The 14,782-nt window shown below is 35.2% G+C and overlaps 1 protein-coding gene across 5 annotated transcripts in view; it reads left to right on the top strand.

The window, feature by feature from the left end:
- DENND1B (DENN domain containing 1B) overlaps positions 1–14,782 on the top strand; it is a 252,763-nt gene that overhangs the window by 113,301 nt on the left and 124,680 nt on the right. For all 5 annotated transcript variants that reach the window (XM_029935406.1, XM_029935401.1, XM_029935402.1 and 2 more), the window contains one exon: positions 6,497–6,566. In XM_029935406.1, coding sequence (XP_029791266.1) covers positions 6,497–6,566 — 70 coding nt within the window. The remainder of the gene's footprint in view (positions 1–6,496; positions 6,567–14,782) is intronic.

Here is a 14,782-nt window from a genome sequence, read left to right as displayed (position 1 = left end):
TGGAATCCTGTTAAAATATTTGAATTATTGATGACTTTGTGTACTCCAGAGCATTTTCTTTGTCATAGGAAAGAATGAGCAAGACTTCCTGTTGAATACTTGCTGCATGTTAAGGATTGTGAATTCAGTTCCCTACGGGGACCAGGACCAGGATTCAAATGAGAGACACAGGTTAAGTGTCTGACAATTAGAAGTGGGGATTAGTGTGGTGACCCACATAGCACACACCACACCCAAAGACTGGAGCCATCGCACAGCTCTAGGTTCTTGGTGCAGAGTGAAACGTGTGTGTCTGGCATTGCCAGTTCTCTTGATTTTTAAGAAGAGCAAGAAAACCAGATTTTTAAGTGAATTATATCAGTTTTAGAAGTTGGCAACCTAATTAGATGACAGGGGTGGGCTGACCACACAAAATATGCCCATTGGACTCGAGCTCGTTAGTGTGCGAGTCACCAGTCTGCATCCTCTGCTCTCGATGCTGTTGTTTATTAGCAACAGAAAGTTTCCAAGCTTCCCGGATGCTTCTAGGAGCATGACTCGTCGTAAAATAGCCCCACTTGGATATGTGATGTTTTTGTTAAAAAATGTGAATGCTATTCAGTCTGCGAAAGGGGCTATTATCACCAAGAGTCAGTAGTTCACAAGTGCACGTTATGTGTGAGTGATTGCCGTTCTTTAGGGAGACACCAGTGCTTCAGGCCTTGCTGTAGAAATTCAAGTCTGTGCCTCTCTCTCTCATGAACAAATTATGCACAGAAAAAAATGCTGACTATACAATAGATAATGAAGTTATAAGTCCTCTTATTGGTTAAAATGTCATGCTTAGATTGTTGGTACGTGGACTTATGTTATTTTGGGAGGGATCTTGTCCCATGTTGCAGGCCATGTCCTTTTCAAAATTTTCAACATTTTTATAACTTATAATTGGAAGGAATTACCAATACGCTAGATGAAAGAATTAAATAGACCTTTATCTGCTGAGAAATTTGTCTTTATGAACAAAACATAATTTAAAAGGCTCTGGGGGCGCCTGGGTGGCTCAGTCGTTTAAGCGTCAGGCTTCAGTTCAGGTCATGATCTCACGGTTCGTGGGTTCGAGCCCCGCGTTGGGCTCTGTGCTGACAGCTCAGAACCTGGAGCCTGTCTTCAGATTCTGTGTCTCCCTCTCTCTCTGCCCTTCCCCTGCTCACACTGTCTCTCTCTGTCTCTCAAAAATAAATTTAAACACACACACACACACACACACACACAAAATTAAAAAATAAGTCTCTGAACATTAGGTAAACAAAATTTGAAAGTTAGAATTTGCTTAAGCAGATAGAAATTGTTAATAGACTGATTTGGATTTAAACTGAAATATATTTTGTCATAGTTTATTTAGCTGCCTGAAAATGTCTGGTCACTGGACTTGGATATTACCGAACTACGGGCCTGTGCTGGGTGATGGGCTGTCTACGGTGGACCCCTGAGCAAATGTTGCTCAGGTTGATCAGAGTTCTGATCCCGCTCTCGTCATTTGGTAGCTTTTTGACTCTGGATAATTTGGCTTACCTTAGTTTAGTCAGTTATTTACTATAGCATTGTTTTAATAATTAAATGAGATAACACATAAAAAGCATGTTTATTTACATATAGTTAGTGCTTAAGAAGTTTTATTCCCTGTTCTTCCAATTATTTTGACATACAGAGTCTCATTCTTAGATTTTGCTCTGTACTCCCTAGATAGGCATAGAACTGACTAGTAAGTCATGTTACCCAAGTGAAAATAACAGAGCATGGGAGCCTTGGACATGACTATGAGAATATCCCAAGTGTAACTTTGTTGCAGTGGTTTTTAAAAAAATAATGTTGGGGGCGCCTGGGTGGCTCAGTTAGTTAAGCAGCTGACTTTGGCTCAGATCATGATCTCACGGTTCATGGGTTCGAGCCCCATGTTGGGGTCTGTGCTGACAGCTCAGAGCCTGGAGCCTGTTTCTGATTCTGTGTATCCCTCTCTCTCTGCCCCTCCCCCACTCACATTCTGTTTCTGTCTCAATAATAAATAAAAACATTAAAATTTTTTAAATAAATAAGTAAATAAATAATGTTAGCCTGATTTATAGATGAAATTATATTAGAGGTAGTTATAAAACATCTCCGTGTCTAGCAGTGCTGTAAACAAAATTGAGTGTTGAATTTGATAATTAAGAGAATGAGCATGAGAACAAAATCCAGCATATCCTGTATCAAGAGCAAGCAGCTTGGTACCAGGATGAAATTCAGTAAGAGTTAGTATTCTTGGAGATTATAAAAAGTATCAGTACTGAGAAGAAAAAAAAAAGTATCAGTAATTAGGTAGATACCAAAATACCTAACACAGATAAGAACTGTTAAATCTTGAGAAGTAACTGAAATATTAATCATTACTTAACTTGATTTGTTTTATTTTCAAAAACAATTAAATACTCTTACAGATAAATTGTATTTATCTATATAAAATAGCATTTTATAAAAATTGTGTTTTAGTTCATCTTCACAATTTGAAAGAAAAGTGAAAGAGGAAGATAGCCAATGAAAACTATAACGTAAAGATGAGAAAACCAGGACACTGAAAAGCATATTTGCACTGTTGGTGGGAGAACAGTATGGAGGTTCCTCAAAAAGTTAAAACTACCTTATGATCCAGTAATTGCACTGCTGGGTATTTACTCAAAGAATACAAGGACACCAATTCAGAGGGATGCATGAACCTCTGTGTTGATAGCAGCATTACTTACAATAGCCAAGATATGGAAGCAATTCAAGTGTCCATTAATTGACTAATGAATAAAGAAGATGTGATATAAATATGTATATAATGGATTGTTACTCAGCCATAAAGAGGAATGAAATCTTGCCATTTACAATGACATGAATGGAGCTACAGAGTATAATGCTAAGTGAAATGAGTCAGTCAGAGAAAGATAAATACTGCATGCTTTCACTTATATGTGGAATTTAAGGAAACAAGGGGAAAAAAAAATATATATATAGAGAGAGAGAGACACACACACACAAAGCAAATTATGGAGAACAATCTGATGTTACCAGAGGAGAGAGTGGGGTGGGGATGGGTTAAACAAGTGATTGGGATTCAGGAGTGCACTTGTGATGAGCACAGGGTGAGGTGTGGAACTGGTGACTTAACTACATTGTACACCTAAAACTAACAGAATGCTGTATGTTAACTAACTGGAATTAAAATGAAAACTTAAAAAATAGAATAGCGTGCAAGACAAAAAGAGTGTTAAGGTATTTTGTCTAGAAAAAGATTATCTTATTTTGTAATAACTTCTAACTATGATATATTTATTATAATTTTTATTTTTATAATGGGCCAAGAAAGAAGAATTAGGGTTAAAAAGGTCTCACATTACTTAAGTAAGGTGAAAATGATAATGTAAGGATTAACAGGTAGACATGCAGCCATCTAAAATCAATAAATTTTGCTTTATCTAAAAATTCTTGAGAGGAAGATAGAAACAGACCAGCATGGTCCTTGAATAGATTAGGTCTCATCTTATGTGAATGCACAGATCCGAACTCCATGACATATTGAAATTTTCCTGAGATAACACTTTCTTCAGGCCATTAGAAGTTGAAGTATGAATGTGAAATGCTTGCAAATGAAAGAAATGGCACTCTACCCAAGGAGCTGTAGTGTGCCTTTATAGCAGGACACTCTCCATGAAAGTGATTTCATTTGAGTTATAATGAGTAGAAAGTATGATGTGGTCAGTTGCATGGTAATGAGTTGATAATTTAAAAATAGTATTTGTAATCTGTTCCTCCCTCCCTCCCCCCCCCCTCTCTTTTTGTGAGAGAGACAGTAGAATAACCATCTAAGCACCAGATTTAAAGAATTGAGTAATTTAAATATGAAAGTTGAGAATACCTATACTAACTTCTGATTTTCAGGTTTCCCAAAGGCTGTAGACTGGTTGTTCTTTAGGCCTTTTTGTACAGTTTATTCTTGTGTTTAACTGTTGTTAGTGAGATTAGATTTCTTGTCTCTGGTATCCTGACGTTCCCCCTTTTTGCTTCACTATCTCAATTTGTTAAAACCATCCGTTAGTAGTTTCTCAAAAATAATGCAAAGGAGGTAAATTTCCGAGTCCTAGCATGACTGAAAATGTTATCCGTCTAGCCCTACCTGTGATTGGTAGTTTCTCTGGGCAAAGAATTATAGGTTGCAAAAGGCTTTAACCTCTGAATTTTGAAGGCATTATCTTCTCACTTTCTGGGATTGCCTGTTTGAGAGGCTCAGTGGCATTCTGAATTTAATTTCTTTGTATGTTACCTGTTTTGTCTTTTTGGAAATTCTTAGGTGCTTTCTGTCCACTGTTGTGGAACTTCACTGTGGTTTGGCTCATTTATTTTACAGTTCACTCAGTGGTTCTCTCATTCTGGATGCTCATAACTAGGAGTTTTTCCAGTAACTTTTAAAAAAGAAAATTTCATTGCTGTTTCCCCTTTTTTTCTTTCCCGTTGGAACTACCACTGTTAGTCAACTACGTGATTGAGTTGAGATTGATGCCCTGATATTTTAATGTTTACTCTCCGATTATCTCTTTATTCCAGTTGCTAAGAGATGTTCTTGATTTGGTTTCTAACTTTTCTATTGATTTTAATTACTTCATCTTTTATATTGAATATCTAAGAGGTTTTTTTTGTCTAAAATTTTTTTCACTTCTCTTTTAGATTTCTTCTAATAGAATCCTGTTCTTTATTTAGCTCCTAAGAATATTAGTGATAACTTTTCAGAGTTCTCATCTGTGATTTGTATTGTCTGTATTTACTTGGAATTCCTTTTGTGTTTGTATTGATGTCTGTATATCCTCAAATATCTGGTGGTTGGACTCATATTTAAGACAGAGGCACTAAACTGCATTAAACAATTTTGTGCGTGCAGTGGTCGTTTCACTCCAAGAAAATAGGATGTCTGAGGGTTGTTGTTGTTGTTCTGCTGCTGCTGCTTCATTGAGAGATTTCCGGATCAGTGTTTCAGGATTCTGGGATGGAGGGGGGCGTGCACACATACAGGCTACTAGTCATTTCCCCTTCTATTGGCACCTAGGTTTTGGTGTTCTTTCTTTTGCTAAGTCAGTTATTATTCTTCATTTCCTTTTCGTCTTCACAATACCATTCACCTGTGTTGCTCTCTGTTACTTTTTTCTCCATTTCTCTTGTCCTTATTAATTTATACCCTTTTTGCTCATTTACTTGTCATTTTAGTGCCATTTCCAAAGGGCACAGAGACAAATGCATGTATTCAATGTGCTTGATTTAACTAGAAGTTGGTAGATATTTTAAAATATCGTAGGCATCTTTTATATTATTAGTATTAGTAATTATGATTTTAAAGAACTCTATGACAATTCTGCTGAATACAGATACTCTCCTTAACTGTTCTGTTATGACTTTAGGTCACTCTTGAATCAAAAAGCATCTTTCATAGTCATTAATAAATCAGACTTTATATGAAAAATGCAAATAGAAAGTTGTTTTTCTAAGCTTTATTCATTGGTTTTTAAATTTTAAATTTGTTTTATATACAGCACATTGAATATATATATATAATGTATTTATATAAACAACACTCTTGTTAGGATACAATTATATAGTAAAAGCATCACACTGTCTTCTCTTAGAAAGCCTGTTGTAGTAATTCTTTGAAAAAAAAGGAATATTTGTCAATTGATACGTAACTACACTGGTGTTTTTGTGGTTTACTATTCTATGTGAAAAGGACATATTTTAATAAACAAACCTTTGAATAGATTTTAAATATACTAATATCTTAATTTGTTAATAAGTACAGATTTTTTATGCACAACTGAATTTTGGACTTAGTATTTTGCTTTCAAAAAATTAATTATCATATCTAGCAAAAGAAATGAAAATTAATTTTCAATTATATATATTTTTGAGATCTAAAAGCATTTTCACAATTTTTAAAATAGGCTTTCTGCTATTAATGTCTATTTTGAAACGTACCATCATACTTGAACATCAATTTCAAACTGATTGATTAATTAAGCACATAATTTTATTTTAGTATATATTCACTTCAGTAATCATTAATAAGAAATGATTGTATATTTTTAATGCTTTTTAAAATTAGTTTTATTTTGCATTATGTTTGATTACAGTGGTTAACTTTTGTCCGAGGAGTACTTTAGGCATACTCATACCATGACGTAGGATTAAATAATTTTACTGCAGATTTAAAATAGAAGTGTGTAATGAATAACTTTTACAATAGAAATTTGAATTATTATTATTTATAAAGACTAGCAATAGATAACATGTAGAATTTTACTATTATCAGGAAGGAGAACATGGGTATCATTCTTTTCTGCCCACCAGGATTAAGCTATTTGAAATAATGCACATTTAATGTTTGTCATCTGTTTATTCTTGATTCTAAATGATACACACATACACATTTTTAAAGGTTTTTTTTTTTTTATTACAGTTACCTGCCATGGTTTGAAGTGTATTATAAGCTTCTAAATACTCTGGCGGATTACTTGGCTAAGGAACTGGTAAGCTATGTTTTTCCTTATTTTTTTTAATGTGGTAAAAAATATATAGCATACAGTTTACCGTATGAACCATGTTTAAGTGTGCAGTTCTGTCACTAAGGACATTCACATTATTCTGGGTAGCCATCAACATCTTCATCTCTAGAACTTTTCTCTCTTCCCAAACTGAAACCCTGTGCCCCATCAAACCATAACTTTCTTTTCTCCTCCTCTGAGTTCCTGGCGACAGTCATTGTATCTTCTGTCTGCATGAATTTGACCGTGTACCTCATGTAAATAGAATCGTACAGTATTTGTTCTGTGACTGTGTTCTTTTGGCTGTTGGTGAACAGTGCTCTTAGGAACATGAGTGTACAGATATCTGTATGAGTCGCTGTATTCAGTTCTTTTGAATATGTACCCAGAAGTAGCATGGCTGAATAATAAAGTAGAGTGGCTAAATAATATGGCAATTCTATATTTGATTTTTGAGGGACTATCAAAACACTTTTCACATGGTGTCACCTTTTTACATTTCCACTAGAAATGTGCAAGGATCCAATTTCCCTACATTCTCCCGGCACTTGCTATTTTCTGGCCAATTTTTGTTTTCTTGAAGTATTATTTACATACAACCTTTTATTTCAGGTGTACAGCATAATGACTTTACATCCGTGCATGTTGTGAAGTAACATCACAATAACTATGCTTACCATCTGTCGTTATACAGAGTGATGGATCTATGTGTATATGTGTGTGTGTGTGATGGGAACTTTAAGATTTACTTTCTTAGCATCTTTCAGATTTGCAATACGGTATTTGCGAGTATGGTTACCATGGTGTACACTATATGCCCCTGGCTTATTTATTTTGTAAGTGGAAATTTATGCCTGTTCATCTCTTCACCCATTTCGCTCATCCCACCAACCCTTTCCCCTCCAGCAACCATCAATTGAATTTGTTCTCTGTATCTATGAGTTTATTTTTTTGTCTATTTGCTTTGTTTCTTAGATTCTGACTATAAGTCAAATCCTATGGTATCTGTCTTTCTCTGTCTGATTTTTTTCACTTAGCATAAGTGCCCTTAGGGTTCTATTTATGTTGTCACAAATGGAGAGATTTTGTTCTTTTTTTATGGCTGAGTAGTATTCCATCGTGTGAGCGCACGCGTGCGTGTGTGGGTGTGTGGGTGTGTGTGTGTGTGTGCGTGTGCACTGCCTCTTTATCCATTTATCCATTGATGGACACATAAGTTGTTTCCATATTTTCACTATTGTAAATAATGCTGCAATGAACATAGGGGTACATATGTCTTTTCAAATCAGTGTTCTTGTGTTCTTCACAAGATACCCAGAGATGGAGCTGCTGGATCACAGTTCTATTTTGAACTTTTTGAGGAGCCTCCAAACTTTTCCATAGTGGCTACACCAGTCTACATTTCTATCAGTGGTGCACGAGGAGTCCCTTTCCTCCACACCCTTGCCTATACTCGTTACTTCTTGTCCTTTTCGCAGTAACTGTTTTGATGGGTATGAGGTGATAACTCATTGTGCTTTTTATTTGCATTTCCCTGATGACTTGTGATGTTGAGCGTCTTTTTGAGTACCTGTTGGACATCTGTATGTGTTCTTTGGAAAAAAGTCTATTCAGATCTTCTGCCCATTTTTAAAATCATTGCCCATTTTTTGTTATTGAGTTGTATGAGTTCTTTATATATTCTAGATAGAAATCTTTATTGGATACATGATTTGCAGATATCTTCTATTCAGTATATTGCCTTTTTATTTTGTTGATGGTTTCCTTCACTATGCTTCTAAGTTTGATGTAGTCTCATTTATTTTCTTCCTTCCTTCCTTCCTTCCTTCCCTCCTTCCTTCCTTCCTTCCTTCCTTCCTTCCTTCCTTCCTTCCTTCCTTCCTCCCTTCCTCCCTTCCTCCCTTCCTCCCTTCCTCCCTTCCTCCCTTCCTCCCTTCCTTCCTTCCTGGCTTTTGTTGCCACTGACTTTGGAGTCACATCCAAAAACATATCACCAAGACCAATGTCAAGGAGCTTGTGTATGTTTTCTTATAGGAGTTTTACACTTTCTGCTCTTACATCAAATCTTTAACCAATTTTGAGTTAATTTTTGTGTATGGTGTACGATAGTGGTCTAGTTTCATTCTTTTGCACTGTCCAATTTTCCCAACATCATCTATTAAAGAGATTGTCCTTCCTCTATATCCTTGCCTTCTTTGTCATAAATTAGTTGACCATGGATGTGTGGGCTCTCTGTTCTGTTCCATTAATTTTTGGTCTTTTTTGTCTTAGTTTTATATATATATGACATATAACTATATGTAACTATATACATATATATAACTATATATATGATGTGTATATATATCATATATCATATAATTTATATATACATATATGTAAATATCACCATGTCACCTCTGAATAGTTACAGTTTTACGTCTTCTGGATTGGATGTCTTTTATTTCTTTTTTCTGCCTTGTTTTTCTGGCTAGGACTTACAATGTGTAGTTGAATAAAACTGGTGAAAGTGGGCATTCTGTTTGTTCCTGATCTTGAAGGAAAAGCTTTCAGCATTTCACTGTTGAATATGATATTAGTTGTGGGTTTGTCCTATATGGACTTTATTATATTGAGGTACATTCTGGCTATACCCATTTTTTGAGAGTTTTTGTCACAAATGGATGTTGAATTTTGTCAAATGGTTTTTCTCCATCTGTTGAGATGATCCTATGATTTTTATCCTTCATTTTGTTAAATGTGGTCTATCACATTGCTTGATTTGCAGATGTTAAGTCATCCTTGCAACCATAGAATAAATCACACTTGATTACAGTAAAGAGTCCCTTTAATGTAATGTTGAATTTTATTTGCTTATATTTTTGTTGAGGATTTTTGCATCTCTGTTTATCAGGGAAGATGGCTTGTAATTTTCTTTCTTGTGATGTTTTTGACTGGTTTTGTGTATCAGGGTAATGTTGATCTCCTAAAATGAGTTTGGGAGCATTCCCTCCTTTCAGTTATTTGGAAGAGTTTGAGGACTGATATTAAATTCTCTTTGAATATTTGGTAGAATTCACAAGTGCAACCATCTGGTCTTGGAGTTTTGTTCGCTGAGAGGTTTTTGATTACTGACTCAATCTCCTTACGAGTAATCAGTCTATTTAGATTTTCTATTTCTTCATGATTCATTCTTGGAAGGTTGTAACTTTCTAGGAATTTATCCATTTCTTCTGAGTTGTGAAATTTGTTGGCATATAATTATTTAGTCTCTTATGATCATTTGTATACTTGTCATCAGTTTTATCTTCTTTTTTATACTGATTTTATTTATTTGAGAACTCTCTCTTTTTTCCCATGTGAGTCTAGCTAAAGGTTTGTCAATTTTGTTTCTATTTTTAAAGAATCAATTCATTGATCTTTTCCCCTGCCTTTTTAGTGCCTATTTCATTTATTTGTGCTCTGTTCTTTCTTATTTCCATCTTTCTACTAAATTGGGCTTTATTTGTTCTTTTTTAAGTTTTTTTAGGGGCAAAGTTAGATTTTATACTTGATGTTTCTCATGTTTCTTGGGGTAGGCCTATGTCACTATAAATTTTAGAACTACTTTGCTGTATCATATAGATTATGGTGTGTTGTATTTTCATTTGTCTCAAGGTATTTTTTTATTCCTTTTTTGATATCTTTGTTGAGCCATTGGTTGTTTAGTAGCATGTTATTTAATCTCCACATATTTGTGATTTTCCCAGTTTTCTTCTTATAATTGCTATCTAGCTTCTTACCATTGTGATTAGAAAATATGTTTGATATGGTTTCCATTTTCTTAAATTTATTAAGACTTGTATTATGGCTTAACATATGTATACTAGAGATTGTTTCATGTACACTTGAATATATGTATATATTATTTGCATGTGTATATGCATATATTCTAGCTTCCTGCTTGGATGATCTATTCTTTGATATAACTAGGGTATTAACATCGCCTGCTATTATTGTATTGCTACCAATTTTTTCCTTTACAATTGTTATATTTTCTTGCTGGATTGACGTCTTTGTCGCTGCTTAATGCCCATCTTTATCTTTTATTACATTCTTTGTTTCAAAGTCTATTTTGTCTAGTATAAGTATAGCTACCATACTTTCATTTGGTTTATTTTTGCATGAAATATCTTTTTCTATTCCTTCACTTCATCCAGTCTATGTTCTTATATATGATGTGAGTTTCTTGTAGGATTTCTATACCTGCATGCTTTGACTCCTTTCTCATTTTCTTTTGTGAATCTACTATAGAGTTTTGCTTTGCAGTTACCATGAGGCTTATGTATTACAGTTTATATACGTGATAGTCTATTTTAAGTTGATAGCAACTTAAGTTTGAATGAATTTTAAAACTCTACATTTTTACCTCTCCCCATAAAAATGTTTTATGTCTTTTGTATCAAATTTAAATCTCTTTATTTTGTATGTACCTTAACTAATTTTTGTAGTTAGTTATTTCCACTGTTTGCCTTTTAACCTTCATATCAGTTTTATATTTACTGTGTATTGACTCTACCAATCAGTATTTTTCTTATTAATTATTAACCTTTCTGTTCAGCTTAGAGAAATCTCTTTAACATTTCTTATAGGGCCAGTTTAGTGGTGATGAATTCCTTTAGCTTTTGTTTGGAAAGCTCTTTATCTCTCCTTCATTTTTGAATGATAAACTTGCAAGGTAAAGTATTTTTGGTTGGAAGTTTTTGATTTTGTTTTTGTTTTTCCCCAGCACTTCGAACACGTATTATGCCATTCACTTTGGCCTGCAGAGTTTCTGCTGAGAAATCTGCTGATAGCGATGTGGGGGTTCCTCGGCAACAAGTTGTTTTTCTTTTGCTGCTTTTAAGAATCTCTAACTCTTGATATTTTCATTATGTTTGTGTCTCTTTAGGTTCATCTTATTTGGAAGTCTCTGGGCTTCCTGGGTCTGGATATTTGTTTTCTTTTGCAGGTTAGGGACATTTTCAGCTGCATTTTTTTCAAATAAGTTTCTTGCCCACTTTTCTATTTTTGGGACGCCCATAATGTGGATGTTATTCTGCTTGATACTGTCCACAGGTCTTTTAAGCTATCTTTACTTAAAAAATTTTTTTTTATAAATGTTTGTTTATTTTTGAGAGAGAGAAAGAGAGACAGAGACAGAAAGACAGAGTGTGAGCAGAGGAGGGGCAGAGAGAGAGGGAGACACACAATCCGAAGCAGGCTCCAGGCTCTTGAGCTGTCAGCACAGAGCCTAAATGGGACTTGAACCCATGAATGTGAGATCATGACTTGAACTGAAATCAGATGCTTAACCAACTGAGCCACCCAGGTGCCCCAAGCTATCTTTACTTTTTCAAATTAATTTTCTTTTTGCTGATTTTTTTTTGGGTGAGTTCCACTGCCCTGTCTTCTAGATCACTGATTTAGTCTACTGTTGAACCCCACTAGGGCATTTTTCAGTTCAATTACTGTATCTGTGACTTCTGTTTGTTACTTTCTTATATTTTCTATCTTTTTAATGTTCTTGCTGTGTTCTTCCATTCCTCATTTCAGTGAGCATCATTATGACCATTTTGACATTTTTATCGGGTAAACTACTCATTACCATTTCTTACAGGTTTCTTTCTGATGTTTTATCTTGTTTTTTTTTCATTTGGAATATACTCCTTTTTCTTCATTTTGTTGAGCTTTCTATGTTAATTTCTATGCATTAGGTTTAACAGCCATCTCTCCCATCCTAGGAAGAGTGACCTTGTGTAGATGAACCTCATCATTTTACCGTGCCCTAGCCTTTGGTTGCCTTTAGAGCCTTTGTGATTGTCTAAGCGGCCTGATGTTTTATTGATAGGTTCTGGTTTTTGAGACAGTGGCACATTCTCTGAATGTTCCAGGGGGAGGGGCCTAACAGGCCCTGGTTTTATGCTAATTGGAAGCTAGACCCAACAGGCAGCAGCTTTAAAGGTATATATATAATTTGGAGGGACATCAGTCAGAAAACCTGCTTGTCTCCAGACCAGTCAGTCTGGAGGTATACCCTTGGTGACCAGTGGCAAAAATTGTAATTTCCTATAAGTGTATGGACTCCTTTCTGGCAGCAAGTCCAAGGGAGAGTGCAAAGATGATGTCCCCTGGTCTGTGTTCAGTGAGAGTACTTCCATAGCCTCTAGGTGGGTGGTAATCCTGAACTGTGCCCCTCAGGTGAAGCGCCAGCATAAGTAAATAGGAAGACTGGGAGTGTGTTTCCTTCTGTGTGTACAGTGCCCAGGGGGCGGTAGCCTGCCAAGAACAGTCTCTTCTCTCATTTTAGACCTGTGGTGCCCAGAAACACAATTCTTCCTGGCCAGGTGCTCAAGGGGCATCCTCTGTGTAGGCCGTTCTTTCCCACTGGCTCTGGTGGGGCTGCAAGGATGGTGCAGGGGCAGGAGGTGCCACCAGCACGAGAAAGGTAGTGGGAGAATGCAAAAATGACACCCACCATCCTTGGAGAGAGTTTGCATGAGCGCCTCCTGCTCTGGCAGATGCTTTAAGATTAACAAATGAATCTTTGTCATGTATGTCTAGGTACTCTTTATACTGCTACTTTTGTGCTTGGTCCTGAGGTCAATTAATTATTGTAATAGGAACTCAAAACTAGAATTCTACATCACAGTTATTTCTTCGTTGTTTTTGTGGGTGTACATGTGGAACCAGAATTTTATTTGTCATCCAGATTTTGAATCCTTTTATTTTATATTTTATTTTTTTAAGGTTTATTTATTTTTGAAAGAGAGAGAGATAGAGTGTGAGCAGGGGAGAGGCAAAGAGACAGGGACACACATAATCTGAAGTAGGGTTCAGCTTCTGAGCTGTCAGCCCAGAGCCCGATGTAGGGCTCGAACCCACAAGCTGTGCGATCATGCCCGGAGCCGAAGTCAGATGCTTAACGGACTAAGCCACCTGGGTGCCCCTGAATAATTTACTTTTAGAAACTGTTATTATTAAACTAGTACTTATGTACCTATACTATGCCCTTCTCTATGAGACTGTCAGTAATACTGGAATATATAAAAGAAAATACTGTGAGCAAATTCATATAATTTTAGTGCTCTGAGAAGAGGGACTAAGGGAGACCATATTTATGTTCCTAATCCGGAGAAAATACAGTGTAGTTCACAGAAGTAAGACAGAAGTAAATACATAACTGTAATATTTTTTTCTTTTTATTTCTAATCCAGTCCACAGAATATGTAGGTTGATATTTAGATTTTATAACTGAAGTTACCCTTACCTGATCAACATCAGGCAAGCTTAAAGTAATTTTGAAAGCTAGGCTTTAAAAAAACTTTACTAGCCATAAGAATTTTGTTTAGACAGGGATTAATATCATCCAGAATATTTTGTGGATATATTTCATTGTTTACTTGGTCAAGAGATAAATTCTATAGTCTTTTCTCTTAAAGTCATTCTGAAGAGAATTCCAATGGGCAGTTTTGTGTGCTCAGTTTGCAATGACTTGTAGAAATTGGAATTACTAAGTTTTGATAGTTATAAGATAAATTGTGAGAGGTTATGTGTCTCATATCCAAATTCCTTAAAATTAATTATTACCTTTTATGAATAATTGCCATTTCCTTTGGTACATTGCCCCCACCTACACATTTTAAGAGAGGATAAAATTCATGTATTTAAAAGCTATCTTCATATATTTATTCCTGGGTTTATATGTATATTCAGAAAAAGTGAATGTGCATTTCAAGGTGCATTGTTATTTTATACATCCTATAGGGTGGATGTGTTTTTATATATATATTTAATATGTTTGATATATTTTTAACATATTAAATATATGTATTTAATAAATATATATATTTAATCCCATTTATTGTGGGTCAAGTAGTGACTAGTAGGTGTTTAGAAAAGACCTATTTAGAGTAACCTGTACGTAGTATCTTAGTACAATGATCATACTAAATTATATTTATTCCTTAAAAAGTAGGATTATGATGCCTCCCATTTTGGTTTTCTTCTTCATTATTACTTTGGCTATTCGGGGTCTTCTGTGGTTCCATATGAATTTGAGGATATTTTGTTCTAGCTTTGAGAAGAATGCTGGTGCAACTTTGATGGGGATTGCGTTGAATGTGTAAATTGCTTTGGGTAATAATGACATTTTAACAATGTTTATTCTTCCAATCCATGAGCACAGAATGTTTTTCCATTTC

Source organism: Suricata suricatta, chromosome 3 (assembly GCF_006229205.1).
Source record: "Suricata suricatta isolate VVHF042 chromosome 3, meerkat_22Aug2017_6uvM2_HiC, whole genome shotgun sequence".
NCBI lineage: Eukaryota > Metazoa > Chordata > Mammalia > Carnivora > Herpestidae > Suricata > Suricata suricatta.
The sequence above is the reverse complement of the archived record's forward strand: the minus strand, read 5'-3'. Positions and strand labels throughout refer to the sequence as shown.